This window comes from Halictus rubicundus, chromosome 12 (assembly GCF_050948215.1).
Source record: "Halictus rubicundus isolate RS-2024b chromosome 12, iyHalRubi1_principal, whole genome shotgun sequence".
NCBI lineage: Eukaryota > Metazoa > Arthropoda > Insecta > Hymenoptera > Halictidae > Halictus > Halictus rubicundus.
In genome coordinates, this window is record NC_135160.1 from 14,319,156 (window position 1) to 14,335,607 (window position 16,452).

Below are 16,452 nucleotides of genomic sequence, written 5' to 3' on the forward strand. Positions count from 1 at the left end.
GCATGTAAATGAAAACTACCTCTGATTATTTAATGACCTGCTCGACACCAAACAATTCTGGTTGCATGCGCCCAGGTGCAGTTTTAATTAGCATTTGTCGTCGCCAGATGGATGCACGGTGAAATTCTAAAATACCAGTTAATTTTGTAAATGTTTATATGTACTTATATATTTATATGTGTTTCGCCACAGACGAGGTACAGGAGTAGACCAATCACGGGGCTCTAGAGCTCCATTACCATTTTTGTGTCACATCCTACCGTATCGGTCGGAACTAATATTGTGGAACTAGTATCATAGATGAGATATAGGAGAGCGCCAGTCACCTTATTATACTGTTTCCTGTCGCACGATATGAAATACCGAGTAATCTTAATTAGAAATCTTAATGAGAATCAAGTATCTTGTACACTTCGAATAATCATGCATAAAAGTTACTTTGACATGCTTTAAGACATGTTCAAGACATGCTTTAAAAGTTACTCTGTATCTCGAGTACTATTAGGCATTTTTACCAAAAAGATTAGGTGGTAAGATAGCCAAGAGGATATTCGACAGCATTATTGGTAAAAGTTATACTTATAATCGTTAAACAAGCAGAGATAATAAATTTATCAGTGTACATTTATTCATGGTTCAAAAGTTATTCTGTACCTTGAGTTCTATCATCTATCTTTACTAAAATATTAGGTGACAAGATGGTCAAGGGAGTGCTTGTCGACATCATTGGCGAAAGGAATTATTATAAACATTTGTTTAGAACTATAGCGACGGAAGAGGGTATGGAAGTTGCGATAGGGAAGGACAGAGAGTAAGCGTAGACTGTATGGTATTAAATAATATATTATAACAGGAGGTGAGGTTTATACAAACAGCGAGATGATAAGGCGGTCAATCAAGCGAGCCAAGGACGACGGGCAGCGGATTTGATATTTTGGAATTTGGGAAACGATGGCCTCGCGACAAGTATGACAACAGACGTAAACAAAAGGTTTACGTCTGCGTTCGTTCACCCGAGGTCGGCCTCGAGCTCGACCGGCTGAGCTATTGTCAACGCCGGGACACGGTCGCACCGAGACAGTTCTTATATGGATGCCATAAACTTTTTGTTTGGTAATCCACATGAGAACTGTGGTCGCCCGAAATGATTTTTGCGTTACCGGAGTTACCAGTATGATAAATTAATGATTACGAATATTCATAGCTTAAAATTTATTCTATATCTCGGTTTCTATAATTTATTTTTACTAAATAATTAGTTGGCAAGATGGTCAAGGGAGTGCTTGTCGACATCATTGGTGAGAGGAATTGTTATAAACATTAAACAGCCCAGAAATAATAAATTTAACAGTGAATTGCGTACGATAAATTAATGCGTGCGAATATTCATGGCTTAAAAGTTATTTTATATCTCGGTTTCTTTAATTTATTTTTACTAAATAATTAGATAGCATGATGGTCAAGGGAGTGCTTGTCGACATCATTGCCGAAAGAAATTGTTATAAACATTAAACAGCCCAGAAATAATAAATTTAACAGTGAATTGTATACGATAAATTACTGCGTGCGAATATTCATGAATTAAATGTTACTCTGTATTTCGAGTTCTATAATTTATTTTTACTAAATAATTAAATGACAAGATGGTCAAGGGAGTGCTTGTCGACATCATTGGCGAAAGCAATTGTTATAAACATTAAACAGCCACAAATAATAAATTTTACAGTGAATTGTATACGATTAATTACAGCGTGCGAATATTCGTGAATTAAATGTTACTCTGTATTTCGAGTTCTATAATTTATTTTTACTAAATAATTAAATGACAAGATGGTCAAGGGAGTGCTTGTTGATACCATTAGCAAAAGAAATTGTTATAAACATTAAACAGCCAGTAATAATAAATTTATCAGTGAATTGTGTTCGATAAATTTATACGTGCAAATATTCATGGTTCAAAAGTTACTCTATATTTCGAGTTCTATTAGGTATTTTTACTAAAAAATTAGATGCCAAGATGGTCAAGGGAGCGCTTGTTGATACCATTACAAAAAGAAATTGTTATAAACATTAAACAGCCAGAAATAACAAATTTATCAATAATTACTATCGCGGCGATCGAGATCTGGCGAAGCTAGTTTGGGGTGGGGGAGTTGCGCACCGCGCACCGCGCACTTGATCTCGGCGGCCGCGCTCAGTCCGTCAGTCGAAGTGCGCACTCAGGAGTGAGCGGATGTGCTCCGGGACCAGAAGGCCGAACGACCTTGGAGTTGACCAGAGGTTCTCCAGAGCTGTCCTGACCCACCCTGACCACCCTGGCCTACCCTCGCCTACCTTCGAGTGGACCAGGGATCCTCCAGAGCTGCAGTGGACATCACTGGTCAACCCTGGTCCACCTTAAGCTGTCTCGCGGTCGGCCAGCGGTTCCTGGAAGCTGTCTCCGCTCACCTTGGTCAACTTTCAGCAACCGGTAAGTAACAACACAAATATACATTTTCTGTTTTGGAATGCGTATTGATTCAACGAACGCCGTCAATTATTATTTCTGTATTTTTAATTCGAATTTGCCTCGGAATTTTTCAAAAGTTTCTTTTCTTGAAATTACATTATATTATATTTTTGACATAAAATTAGTACTCTGAAATTTGATTATATTATATTATATTTTTGACATAAAACTGGTATTTTGAAATTGTATTATATTATATTATATTTTTGACATAAAATTGGTATTTTGAAATTATATTATATTAAATTATATTTTTAACATAAAATTGGTATTCCTCCGATCGGAGGTCCCTCAGGGGCTCACTCACGGGCCGGGCCGTGGGTGAGTGCGGGTATTAGCGAACCCAGAGCGACCCTAGCTTGTTGTTTGTTGCGTCCCAATCTCGCTATATTTATTTTTGATTAAAATTGTTCAATTTTCGAATTAAAAATTACTTCTGAACTTTCAAAAGTTCCTATTCTAAAATGTATATATCTGATTTAAAATTGGTATTCCTCCGAATGGAGGTCCCTCGGGGACTCACTCACGGGTGCGTCCTGTGGGTGAGTACGGGTATTAGCGAACCCGAAGCGACCCTAGCTTGTTGTTTGTTGCGTCCCAATCTCGCTATATTTATTTTTGATTAAAATTGTTCAACCTTCCAATTAAAAATTACTACTGAACTTTCAAAAGTTCTTATTCTAAAATGTATATATCTGATTTAAAATTGGTATTCCTCCGAATGGAGGTCCCTCGGGGACTCACTCACGGGTGCGTCCTGTGGGTGAGTACGGGTATTAGCGAACCCGAAGCGACCCTAGCTTGTTGTTTGTTGCGTCCCAATCTCGCTATATTTATTTTTGATTAAAATTGTTCAATTTTCGAATTAAAAATTACTTCTGAACTTTCAAAAGTTCCTATTCTAAAATGTATATATCTGATTTAAAATTGGTATTCCTCCGAATGGAGGTCCCTCGGGGACTCACTCACGGGTGCGTCCTGTGGGTGAGTACGGGTATTAGCGAACCCGAAGCGACCCTAGCTTGTTGTTTGTTGCGTCCCAATCTCGCTATATTTATTTTTGATTAAAATTGTTCAACCTTCCAATTAAAAATTACTACTGAACTTTCAAAAGTTCTTATTCTAAAATGTATATATCTGATTTAAAATTGGTATTCCTCCGAATGGAGGTCCCTCGGGGACTCACTCACGGGTGCGTCCTGTGGGTGAGTACGGGTATTAGCGAACCCGAAGCGACCCTAGCTTGTTGTTTGTTGCGTCCCAATCTCGCTATATTTATTTTTGATTAAAATTGTTCAACTTTCCAATTAAAAATTACTACTGAACTTTCAAAAGTTCTTCTAAACTTTATTTATCTGATTTAAAATTGGTATTCCTCCGAACGGAGGTCCCTCAGGGACTCACTGCTGTGGGTGAGTACGGGTATTGGCGAACCCGGGGCGCCCCGAAGCGCCACCTCAGTAGATGGAAGTTCTGACTTCATCTACTCTTAGTTTCTTGTCGGGTAGGCCGTACTTGTGTACGGGGTTTGTTTGGCTCTCGTGAGCCGGTTAGATTTGCACTCTTGTGCATATTAGGTAGGCCGTACTCGTGTACGGGGTTAGCTTGGCTCTCGTGAGCTGGTGTTAGGTTTGGCTCTCGTGAGCTGGTAGATTTGCACTCTTGTGCATATTAGGTAGGCCGTACTCGTGTACGGGGTTAGCTTGGCTCTCGTGAGCTGGTGTTAGGTTTGGCTCTCGTGAGCTGGTAGATTTGCACTCGTGTGCATGTTAGGTAGGCCGTACTCGTGTACGGGGTCATCGGGGGGATCGTTTCTTCTTCCATTACTTCGATGTTCCTCTATTTTGTGTCTAATTAATATTAGTCTGTTTCAGTTAAATTTGAACAGTTGAGCATGTTCATCGTCAAACGAAGAAAAGGAATAGTATGAAGACTCCTCGTTATTAATAAGTTAGTATTAGTTGTCGAGCAATTATTGTGTTCGATTTATTTTGTTAGTTTCGCTTGTTGATTTTGGTCACAGCCTTCTGCTGTGACCAGTTGGTAGCGTCACCCTCGAACCAGAGCCTTCTGCTCTGGTTCGCTTCTTTCATTTTTCTTTTTTGTAAATCTGAGCCTTCTGCTCCATTTTTATTATCTCTTTCATTGTTCAGAGACTTGTCTGACTTAGTTTTCTTTTCTCACAATAATTGCTCGACTTGCATGCGTGCGTTAGTTATTAAGCTTGTTTGTTAGTATTATATATATGTCGAGTAATTTTTGCCCTAATTTGACTTTGCTCGGCTCGATTTTTGACGCCGACACAGCCTTCTGCTGTGTCGGTCCTTGCTTGTATGTACCAGACCGGTTGGTATCGGTATTCGGCGTAGATCCATTGAGAGGGATGGTTGAGAGACCTGTTCACTCGTGTAAAATCCTCTCTGCTGTAAGGCCACCCGAGTCGCCTCAACGCTAGTCGTTGCCTGGCGACAGGTGGGTGGGGGAAATGGGTATCGTTTGAACGCTTCTCTCGGCCATCGCTCTTCGTGAGGACACGTCGGGTATCGGTGCTGGCTGGAGTTGGTTCTGCAAGCATTGTACGCGTCGCGTCACCCTCGATCCAGAGCCTTCTGCTCTGGTTCGGTTTTGTTTCTCTTTTCGAAAGAATCAGAGCCTTCTGCCTGATTCGTTTTTCACCCACCGTGGATCGGAGACTTCTTCTCCGACTCACACATTTTTTATCCGCAATAATTACTCGACATACGTTGCGAAATTTAGTTTGTAAAACTCGAAAGCGTCGTTGTAAGAAAGGGAGTCAGAAGGAAGCGTATTGAATTCCTTCTGGCTTCCTTTCGGGTCTCTCGTGCAGCAACCTCCTCGTGGTGAGACCCGGGCAATCGATAATATTCTCTATTTGTTAGATCTTCTATTATCTTGCAAATAAAGAATAATATCGAGCTAATGGCTGCTCATTTATAATTTGCGATAACATTGTGAAATAAAATTTAAGACGTACTGATAATAAAAACTTGTGTATTTAATTGAATTGTGTGTCTGAATTTATTTTAAACCTGCATGGGGTGGGCCAAGGGCCCTTCCTGCTTTCCTTCGCTCTTTCCTTGTTTACCTTTGGCCCACCTACGCCTTCTTGGCACCTCCTATGAATTATTAATCGAAACACACACTTCTTGTTTCGGAATACTTTTTCATTCAATAAACATCGTACATTTTTTCTGGATTTCTAATTGAAATTTGCTTCTGAACTTTTTAAAAGTTCTGTTTCTTAAAATTGCTATGACCCTGACCTTTATGTCGTTGCGTCCCCATTTCGTTTGATTTATTTTCTATTGGAATTGTTCATCTTTCCAATTGAAATTTATTTCTGAACTTTCAAAAGTTCTTATTCTAAAATTTATATATATGGTTTTAAATTGGTATTCCTCCGAACGGAGGTCCCTCAGGGACTCACTGCTGTGGGTGAGTACGGGTATTGGCGAACCCGGGGCGCCCCGAAGCGCCACCTCAGTAGATGGAAGTTCTGACTTCATCTACTCTTAGTTTCGTGTCGGGTAGGCCGTACTCGTGTACGGGGTTAGCTTGGCTCTCGTGAGCTGGTGTTAGGTTTGGCTCTCGTGAGCTGGTAGATTTGCACTCTTGTGTATATTAGGTAGGCCGTACTCGTGTACGGGGTTAGCTTGGCTCTCGTGAGCCGTTAGATTTGCACTCTTGTGCATGTTAGGTAGGCCGTACTCGTGTACGGGGTTAGCTTGGCTCTCGTGAGCTGGTCGTAGGTTGGCTCTCGTGAGCCGGTTAGATTCGCACTCTTGTGCATATTAGGTAGGCCGTACTCGTGTACGGGGTTAGCTTGGCTCTTGTGAGCTGGTAGATTTGCACTCGTATGCATGTTAGGTAGGCCGTACTCGTGTACGGGGTCATCGTTTTGTCTTTATTTCATCGTCTTCTTATACTTCGTTGTTCCTCCATTGTTTTGTGTCTAATCATTACTAATCTGTTTCAGATTGAGTACAATAGTTGCAGAAATTTATCATCGAACGAAGACAACGCATCGTACGAAGACTCGTTTCTTCTTCGATTACTTCTGTGTTCCTCTATTTTGTGTCTAATTAATATTAGTCTGTTTCAGTTAAATCACAACAGTTCAGCATGATCATCGTCGAACGAAGACAACGAATAGTAAGAAGACTTCACAGTATTTATAAGTTCGTATTAGTTCTCGAGCAATTATTGTGTTAGATTCACTTTGTTAGTTTCGCTTGTTGATTTGGGTCACAGCCTTCTGCTGTGACCAGTTGGTAGCGTCACCCTCGAACCAGAGGCTACTACTCTGGTTCGCTTCTTTCATTTTTCTTTCTCGTAAATCTGAGCCTTCTGCTCCATTTCTATTTTCTCTGGAATTGTTCAGAGACTTGTCAGATTTAGTTTTTTTTTGGCTCACAATAATTGCTCGATTCGAGTGCGTGCGTTAGTTATTAAGCTTGTTTATTAGTATTGTATAAATGTCGAGTAATTATTGCCGTAACTTCACTTTGCTCGGTTCGATTTTTGATTCCGACACAGCCTTATGCTGTGTCGGACCTTGCTTGTATGTACCAGACCGGTTGGTACCGGTGCTCGGCGTAGATCCATTGAGAGGGATGTTCGAGAGACCTGTTCACTCGTGTAAAATCCTCCCTGCCGTAAGTCCACCCGAGTCGCCTCAACGCTAGTCGTTGCCTGGCGACAGGTGGGTGGGGGAAACTTAGGGTATCGTTTGAACGCTTCTCTCGACCATCGCTCTTCGTGAGGACACGTCGGGTATCGATGCTGGCTGGAGTTGGGCTGCAAGCATTGTACGCGTCGCGTTACCCTCGATCCAGAGCCTTCTGCTCTGGTTCGGTTTTGTTTCTCTCTTCGAAAGAATCAGAGCCTTCTGCCTGATTCGTTCTTCACCCACCGTGGATCGGAGACTTCTTCTCCGACTCGCACATTTTTTATCCGCAATAATTACTCGACATGCGCTGCGAAATTTAGTTTGTAAGATTGTAAATCTTCATTGTAAGAAAGGCAGTCAGAAGGAAGCGTATCGAATTCCTTCTGGCTTCCTTTCGGGTCTCTTGAGCAGCAACCTCCTCGTGGTGAGACCCGGGCAATCGGTGTTATTCTCTATTTGTAAGAACTTCCAGTATCTTGCAAATAGAGAATAATATCGAGCTAATAGCTGCTTATTTATAATTTGCGATTACATTGTGAAATAAAATTTAAGACGTACCAATAATTAAAACTTGTGTATTTAATTGAATTGTGTCTGAATTTATTTTAAACTTGCTCAGGGTGGGCCAAGGGTCCTTCCTGCTTTCCTTCATGCTTTCCTTGTTTACCCATGGCCCACCTTCACCTTCTTGGTAAGCTCCTCTCAATTATTAACCGAAACAGTAAAATTTGCTTCCGAAATTTCCGAAGTTCCTGTTCTTAACATTGTTATTTTTTGCTTAAAGTTGTCATTCCTCCGATCGGAAGTCCCTCCATTTACTATAGGCAGAGAGGAAATGAGAGTGCTCACGCCCGCGATTTTAGTGTCCCCGGTATAGTGCTGAACCAGAACCTGCATCATTAACAGCGGATTCCAAATAATGCTAAAGTGGATGCTACTTCTATGTTAAAAGAGGGTCTTCTATGTACGCTTTGATCCAGCCTAAAAGATGATGCAAGTTCTAATACAGGCCAAAAAGATGATGTATGTTCTAGTCCAGGCTAAAAAGTTGATGCAGGTTCTGTTCCAGGCTAAAAAAGTGAGCACTCTCATTTCCTCTCTGGTATATAGTCTAAGCTTCTCGTGGATCTAGTTGCAACATTTATCGTTCGTAAGCGTAGAGGGCGTAAGAAATCTAGTATGTCGATATTTCAGATCGTGAGACACGGGACCCCATATAGTGATTGGTCTACTCCTATACCTTATCTGTGGTTGTAGTTTATTTCCAATCTTTAGCTGAGAGGGCGCACAGTGTCTTCGCACAAGTACGAAAGTTGATAATCCTGTCGATACGAGCGCAGCATATCATTACACATACATGTACAATTTTATTGCACATTCACAATTAACCGGTTTGAATGACGTTTCCTAAATTACAATAACTTTTTATGTGTTGCGTGAATGTTCGAGAACTATGCGTGCATAGTTTGTATGTTTGTGAAGAATGTTAATGTCGCAGTGTGGATAGGTTAGGTAGTCTCCCAGAGACAAGGCTGTAAGGCTGTTTTGAATATCCGGTTTGTTCTTATTAATCTTTCTGATTCACTTGCACACACTTATTAAATTTCCTATGTGTCTAGAACATTTCTATCAAAGAGTTCACGAGTGTCGTGACAGCGAAACAACTGTGGCGTAATGTCATAACAGTTCTACGATGGCGTTGTCACGTATCAGTAGTTCTTCCGATTTATTGACAAGCCTTTCTCGTATTTCACATGCAGGTATGAAATTTACAATACATATTTAAATAACAGTTGATGTTTGCGGTTATGTTCGTCGATTCACAGAACTCTGTTCGTCGAATCAATCTGATTGCAAGAAGTTGCAAGCCTCATTGTTCGGTGACAAGTCCAAATTTATTAAAGCATTATTGACTGTATCACAATGCCATTATTTTATGTTCTTTTCAACGTTTCTTACTGTAATTAAATATACGACCGTTTGCCTTACAAATGTAACGTATGTACCTATACAGCATTTATTAAGAGAAAAATATAATTCTTTTCCCAACATTAGGAACTATTGTTTTCATGAAATGGATTGTAGTACATGCAATAATTACATAACGTAAACGACCATGACATGACAGTATTACTCTTTGTTTCAAACGATTAGAATCGTTCTTATCGCATGTGTAGAAAATTTAAAAAATTTATAGATAATATTTGTTAATATCATTATTGTTATAAGAATATTATAAGTAGTGTGCGAGAACCCAAAAATGTTGGGACAAGACGGGTTCTCAAAAGTGTTGAGTTCTTGTATACCTCTATTTATAAGAATTATGATGAGACTGCAGATTTTAAGCATTAATCACAAAAATGGGTAGCTGGAATCTGAAACGATAGAAAGATTAAAAGAGTTGACGAGTATCAATGAATTAGGTTCAACCAACTCAATCATTAATGAGAGAAAGGCATTCCTAAGTGACTACTGTTTCTTGCAGCATATTGTAGAATATATTTACATTAATATCCGTAGTCTAACTATGATGCTAGTGTAAAATACAATATAGACATGTACAATCAATGATCCTGATTTTGGAAATGAGGCGACGCAACTGTTTACTGTGTTTGAATGCTTATCTGAATAGAAAAATCTTCATATTTCCAGCGAATACGTCCCTGGGCGAAATACAATGCACGCGGTACGCAGCGGTGCATCAAAATCGAATAAAAGCTCTTCACGTGACGAGCGTTCGACGTTATCCGGATCCTCCTACTCTACCGCTTCCCACGAATGTCTCCGAAATATTTGCAAACGAAACCGGTCGCTTTACGCCCGAAAGATCACGGGACATCGCGGCACCAATGTTAATCTATGGCAGGAGCAGTGATCGTGCGTCGTTCTGCAATGATCAGCTGTGGAAATCATCGGAACGTGCCAGCATCCCGGTCACCTGCGGTGACTCGCACGTGGACTCGTACGACTGCTTCGGGGCGGTGAATTTATGCGGTACTATGCAGACCAACGTACCGAAACCGTTCTGCTCTAGCGGCAAATCAACGCATTTGAACATGCCGGGCGGCCAGTGGGCCAGAGATGGGAAATACATAGCCGAGGACATGCAGAAATCGCATTACCGAAGTGTTCGTTTACCGAAATTAAACTTGGAAACGAGTGGTCAGTAAGCATTCAAGGAGATATTGCCACCTGGAATTTTCTATAACTTTTTATCACACCGGTTTCGAAAAAGAAAATTACGATACTCGCGCTAACGGTTGGGGGGATTAAAGAATCACGTAAAATTTGTATTTATTCAGTCCAATAAATTCCTTCTAACTGTAGATTTCTTGATGGTGCGGGGTTCGTGTATAATTCTCAACGCTAGACGCTCTAATTAATGAGAGAAACGAAGTTAGTCGTAGTAATGTATTATAATGATTGCAAAAATTATCAGAGCATGCTGAAGACACACTCCCCTTGCTACCGACTAGGTAAACAGTGTGGAAATTCTAATGTTTCGCTTAGGTACTGCAAGTCACGTCGTCGCAACAAGCACTATTTTACGAAAACTTTATCAACCGAATAGTATCTTTAGCATGAGATATTCGACAAATACACCTGTAGAGACCAAAGCCCAAGAGGGCAAACCGGAACCGTCCAAAAGGGAGAAATTAAGATTGCTGGCGAGAGATTATGGAAAAACTGTTGCAGTGTTTCACATAGGAATCTCTTTAATATCTCTCGGAGCATGTTATACAGCTGTAATTAGGTTAGTTTCGCGATAAATCTTGTTGCAATTGAGCAGAGTTTAATACACTCGGAATGATGGAAACTGTCAAGTTTCTTGAATTTTGCCATTAGATTAACTTTCGAAATGAAATATAATGTAATGGCTGAACATTGTCATTCCGGATGTATCAAATTTCTAAAAAATCAATTTTTTAAAAATGGTAAACAGATCAAACAGTAATTGTTGAAACTTAAATACTGTTTTCGTGGTTGCTTACGCAACCGTTAGATGCACATAAAATTATTTACTGATTTCAGTGGACTAGATCTAACGCCTCTTGTTAAAACTATTTGCCAGGAAAATGTTGCATTAGAGAAGGTATTAAACACCTCGTCATCCTTTTTGTTGGCGTACAGCGTCCACAAATTGTTCGCGCCTGTACGATTAGCGCTCACGCTCACCGCAACGCCGATAATTGTACGAAAATTACGAAAGCTTGGAATTTATAAAGCACCAAAAGCAAAAGCAACGCAAACCAGTTAATCGTAATAATTATTAATATGTTTTATACTATCCATAGTATGTATACGCATTTTTAATTATTGATAATTACACGTCTGTAAACGAATACAAATTGATTAAATAAACATACTATAAATGAACTGTTTTATGTATATATTCCGGTTTATTATATAAAGAATATAATAGTTATAATTACTTTACACAACGTCACGTATATTTCATGTATGATAGTTTGCGCAACTACAGTGTTGTACATACGGCCATTTTAATTACAGCGTTTTTAAAGTTTTTTTTTTAATTGATACGCCGTAAATACATTATACATACACAAAAGCTCGACAGTTTCAATGGACGAATTGATCAGTTATGTTGGAACAATAATTACACCCGGTTTGCGAGTTGTCACCGAGCAATCTCGATTGTGCACTTGCTTCGACGGGTCTTTCGAGTATTTTGATTACGTATAGGAAACATACAAAAACGCCAATTCCTTGGCAGACATATATATGTACATAACTTTTTAAAAATATATTATAGTACATACTAAAAGTAATGCATATAAGTATATACACTTTAGTTAATCTAGTATAGGGTATGTCTTATAAAGGTAATTTTACACTTTTCAAAGACGTGGTTGCCTCAGTTGTAGCTTATAAAGATAAGGTTTCTAAAAATTTCCTTGAAATCGAAAAATATAAAATAATTTTTCGAATAATTAGACAAGTAGAAGCTTTAGATGTCCGTTCGAGTCGTAGTAAATATTATAAATTACATCTAAAAAAAAACAGTTTCGTAGAATTATAAAAAACATTCGAGAGATTAGTAAGCGTAATCGTTCACGATCTTATCGATCAAACCCAAAATGGAAGGTCTGAAGACACGACATGCTACAGTATGTCAACCATTTGCTTTGTGCATAGTAGAAAAGTACACATATAAACTTTGAACACTTCGCCTGCAAACAGTTTGAGCATTTTTAACTTAACATAAACGATACAATATTAGACATGAATTCTGCGAAGTTACGAGGGAAGAGTACATTACTTAAAATATAATGCAAACTTTGTCTAATAATACTTGGAAACCAATCATCAACGATTAGTTTTAACATTTTATACAGTCCTTATCTAACTACTATAAAAATACAATGGAAAAGTTTGCATATTTGTTCGAAGAAACATACAACCGCCTCAATAAAAAAAAAAAAACAAAAAAAAAGATGAAAGGAGTATTTTGGCACGGCACCTATCTATAATCTCATTGTTAATAGTCACGTATTCATAAAATATAAAAAAAAATAGTATAAAAATTCATATCCTCGTGTTTAGATCTGTTTTCAATGCGTCAAAACTTAGCGTAGAAATTGTTTAAATATTATCAACTGGATGAAATGTATATCGTTATGAGTTAGTTTGGTTGATTATCTTCCAAGAGTGATATCAATGAACGGATGTGATGATTGATAAGAACAAAACTTTACAAGCTTTGTTAAAATGGAAATATATGAGTCTTTACACATACGCTTCCGCGCGGCGACCCTTTATATGATTGAAAAACTGTCGCCAGCTAGTCAATGTTTTACTCGACCATACCCAGAAGCTGCTTGTTATGCCGACGATCATAGCCATTAGATATTTTATCATGAAAACCTCGAACTCTGGTCGCCTCCCAACATCGCGAGTACGCTCGCCAACGGGACATGGTATGGAATACTGAGATTGCAGTCCGGGTCTGGAACACATCTCCATATTCCACGTCAACATCCATTGATCGAAGTACGCTTGCTCGTAAAATAAACAAGCTATGACAATCAGCGCAGGAACTATATATAGTACAGAAAATATGCCGATACGAATCATTAATTTTTCTAATTTGTCAGTCTTTGTGCCGTCGTGCTTCATTACCGTACGGATACGGAACAAAGAAACAAATCCGGCTAATAAGAAGGCAGTTCCAAGGATCAGATAGACGCACAATGGTGCTAAAACGAACCCGCGTAAAGCTTCCACGTTCCAAAGTCCCACGTAACAAACACCAGACAGTATATCTCCTAAAAGAATAAACATATTAATTAGTTTTCGGAGGAACTCAACCAAACCATGGATATCCCCTAAACTAAAGTGTTATTAAGTGACTTACCTTCTACCTTTCCCATTGCGAGAATGGTAACTGTTTTTATTGCTGGTGCTGCCCAAGCAGCTAAATGGAAATATTGTGAATTAGCTTCTATTGCTTCGTGGCCCCATTTTAGACCAGCAGCTAGGAACCATGTCAGTGTTAGGATGACCCACCATATACTGGATGCCATCCCAAAGAAGTAAAGCACCATAAACAGTACCGTGCACAATTTATGCTTGGTACCTTGCGTTATTGTTGACGCCATTTGCACCGTCTCTAAAAGAGGTGGGAAAGGTTCTCTGCACGCGATCGAGTTACCAGCTGCCCAACCAATTACATATACCAATGCTACCATGAGGTAACAAACTGATAAGAAGATGATTGGTCTTTCCGGATACCTATGGACAAAACAATATTTAATATTTTTTACAACACAAACATGAGCATGTAAAAATTCGTCTAAACTTTCCAACATATTCAAAATTATAGAAACAGACAATGGCAATTATAATCTGTTGTAGCAATTACAATAACTATATAGTTCCAAACAACATCTAGAATTACAAGAATAAGACAATCAATTCAATCTGTTAATTGGGTGATCTCTCTTGGGTGATTTACATTACATGAAAACAATTGTGTGGTTGTAAAGCAAAACAACATACACATTTAAGCATCGATTTACTACTACCAGGCAAAGTGAATTTACACAACTTTTCCAATTGTTTTAATTAGCATAAATGACAAATAAGAATAATGAATAGTAAGACGCGTTGAAGCAATACTATTTTACTTGGCCATACTTAAATTGCAATGTATCTTTCAATTAAACTTTCTGACATAAATACTTAATGCCACCCACTATCAATCAGCACTGTAATATTATTAATGTAACCGAGTAACTGAGTATTATTAAGGTAAGTGAGTTTGTTGAAAGTGTAACGTAACATGTATATGCGTGTATACTACTACATATAATGCACAGTTTTCCCATATACTTTGCTCTACAATTGTCCCATACCTTGAATAAAGAGCATGTCACTTAGGACCCTCCCCTCTACAACATATCCCAAGGTCAAGGTCATTGCAGAAAGAGTTCCCTTTCCCAGCCAATTATCTGCAGTTATTAGACATCCCTCTGCCTCACTCATATGCATTTTGAAAAGGAAAAGTTGCAGACTTCGGTCAAAGTACAATTATTTCAAAAATGTGACTTAACGCTCCGTATAAGTGTTGCAGCAACATAACAGCAACTTACCCACAGGTTTAGTTACTCGGGTAAGCTATGAGATACTCGGATAAACAAAACTTAGCAGAGTGCCCGGGTATCTCGTGAAATAGAGGGTCACCGGAGCACTCGGTTATCTCATGAGATAGCTGGGTACCCGAGTACTCGGTTCTGTCTCGATATAATACGATTCCTCGGGTCCTCCTTGGTCCGCCAGGAAGCGTACCGATCCTAATATACTTTACTCGATTATTCTATTCGCGTTTTGTGCTCTACCTGGGTGTCTGATGGGTACTCGGGCGAAGGTACTAGCTCTAGCGTTAAGTTTTGCTTGACAACCACGGAATCACACGAGGGTACTGTCAGCCACGATCGTGCTATTTACCTGAACCGGTCAGTGTCAATGAGAAACGTCAAAAAGGTGAAGAAACAGGAAGCGGCGCAGACGGACGCCCAGCTGCCGACCCAGGCTCTGGAAAACCGTCGTTCCCTCTCGATGAAGAACATTCCGTCGCAAGGTGCGCCGCAGTTGCGTTCGACTTTATTGCCGACCTTGAGCGAGTAGCCGAGCTCTTGCGGCACCTTGAATTGCAGGGGACAAACGAATCCGAAGTCCCTGGCGCCGGCCATGAAGCCGCCGCCGAATGGTCTTGGTCCGCCGGTCCAGGACGGTTGGAATTCGGCAACGGCGACTCTCGGCGGCGTATAGACAGGAGCAGACGGTTCCGGCGGTGTGGTCTCGTTGTGGCCAACGCAGAGATCCGGCCCACCATTTTCAGGCAGCTTCGAGCAATCCAGATTGTCCGGCCAGTCGAAGTCGAAGCTGTTCATCAGCCGTTCGCAACCCGCGCGGGCGCTCTCGCACAACGATCTGCACGGGGGTATCGCTCTGTCGATAATGGTGCATACGGGCGCGTACACGGTGCACAGGAAGAAACGAAGGTCAGGGCTGCACTTCATCTTGACCAGGGGCGCGAACTGATGCACCTCCTGGCCGGCGTCCTCCTGCTTCTGGTGGTTCATCAGGTTCGGCATGATCGTCTCGTTGTACGGTATATTCATGCAGAGATCGATGGTGATCGGCTCGCATCTACCGTGATGGGCCAACGGATCCTTCGTGTGCAGAGCATTGACACCGAGCACGGCCACCGAAAGCCCGTAGATCGTTGTGTACCACAGAATCATCGTTGCACACGGCCGACACCAGCCAATTCCGAGATCAATCGTCACGCGAACCAACCTTCGAAAACACGCGGACGCACCACGCCTTCGAACATCACCAAAGAATCGTGCGGAACATAATAATCTTGAACCGAGGGAGCGGGGAAACGAGCGTACCTAGCGACGATGATGGACGCGACCACAGTAACACTGTAAACAGAACATGGCGCGCGAGTCTCTCTAGAACGGAAACTCGCCTGCCATCGACCAGCCTCGTTGCCCCCTAGGATAGGTTCGAGGTACTTCGAGACCTTCGAGCTTAGACTATATCCGAGATGAAATGAGAGTGCTCACGCCAGGGATTTTAGTGTCCCCGGTATAGTGCTGCCCCCTAGTCTAATTTTTAGCCTGGACCAAAATCTGCGTCATCTTACCTGCATCATTAGCAGCGGATTCCAAATAATGCCAGAGTGGATGCTACTTCTATGTTGAAAGAGGCTCTTCTGTGT

At 40.5% G+C, this 16,452-nt stretch overlaps 2 protein-coding genes across 4 annotated transcripts; one reads left to right on the forward strand and one right to left on the reverse strand.

The window, feature by feature from the left end:
* Nucleotides 1-8,596: 8,596 nt before the first annotated feature.
* On the forward strand, nt 8,597-11,574 carry LOC143360029 (uncharacterized). 3 transcript variants are annotated; one of them, XM_076798548.1, is made up of 5 exons: nt 8,597-8,755; nt 8,819-8,959; nt 9,852-10,361; nt 10,710-10,953; nt 11,232-11,574. In XM_076798548.1, exons 2-5 carry the CDS (start codon nt 8,893-8,895, stop codon nt 11,455-11,457), a joined length of 1,047 nt encoding a protein of 348 aa, XP_076654663.1. In that variant the 5' UTR covers nt 8,597-8,755; nt 8,819-8,892; the 3' UTR covers nt 11,458-11,574. The 3 variants fall into 3 exon arrangements, with proteins under 3 accessions (XP_076654663.1, XP_076654662.1, XP_076654664.1); XM_076798549.1 differs by having other exon boundaries at nt 8,618-8,733; XM_076798547.1 differs by having other exon boundaries at nt 8,597-8,959.
* A 148-nt stretch (nt 11,575-11,722) lies between these two features.
* Nucleotides 11,723-16,143, reverse strand: Fz (frizzled class receptor). The gene is made up of 3 exons (XM_076798546.1): nt 15,168-16,143; nt 13,576-13,952; nt 11,723-13,486 (listed from the first exon to the last, which is right to left on the reverse strand). The coding sequence occupies exons 1-3, from the start codon at nt 15,965-15,967 to the stop codon at nt 12,948-12,950; spliced, it is 1,716 nt and encodes a 571-aa protein (XP_076654661.1). The 5' UTR covers nt 15,968-16,143; the 3' UTR covers nt 11,723-12,947.
* Between the last annotated feature and the right edge of the window lie 309 nt (nt 16,144-16,452).

What these genes read in the sequence shown, in the direction of transcription:
- LOC143360029 (XM_076798547.1), top strand. Translation starts at nt 8,893, where the DNA reads ATGGCGTTGTCACGTATCAGTAGTTCTTCCGATTTATTGACAAGCCTT. An exon ending in TTCTCGTATTTCACATGCAG is followed by an intron (nt 8,960 to 9,851) that starts GTATGAAATTTA and finishes TCATATTTCCAG; the next exon opens with CGAATACGTCCCTGGGCGAA. An exon ending in TGTTATACAGCTGTAATTAG is followed by an intron (nt 10,954 to 11,231) that starts GTTAGTTTCGCG and finishes TACTGATTTCAG; the next exon opens with TGGACTAGATCTAACGCCTC.
- Fz (XM_076798546.1), bottom strand. Translation starts at nt 15,967, where the DNA reads ATGATTCTGTGGTACACAACGATCTACGGGCTTTCGGTGGCCGTGCTC. An exon ending in ATTGACACTGACCGGTTCAG is followed by an intron (nt 13,953 to 15,167) that starts GTAAATAGCACG and finishes TTTTGTCCATAG; the next exon opens with GTATCCGGAAAGACCAATCA. An exon ending in CGCAATGGGAAAGGTAGAAG is followed by an intron (nt 13,487 to 13,575) that starts GTAAGTCACTTA and finishes TTATTCTTTTAG; the next exon opens with GAGATATACTGTCTGGTGTT.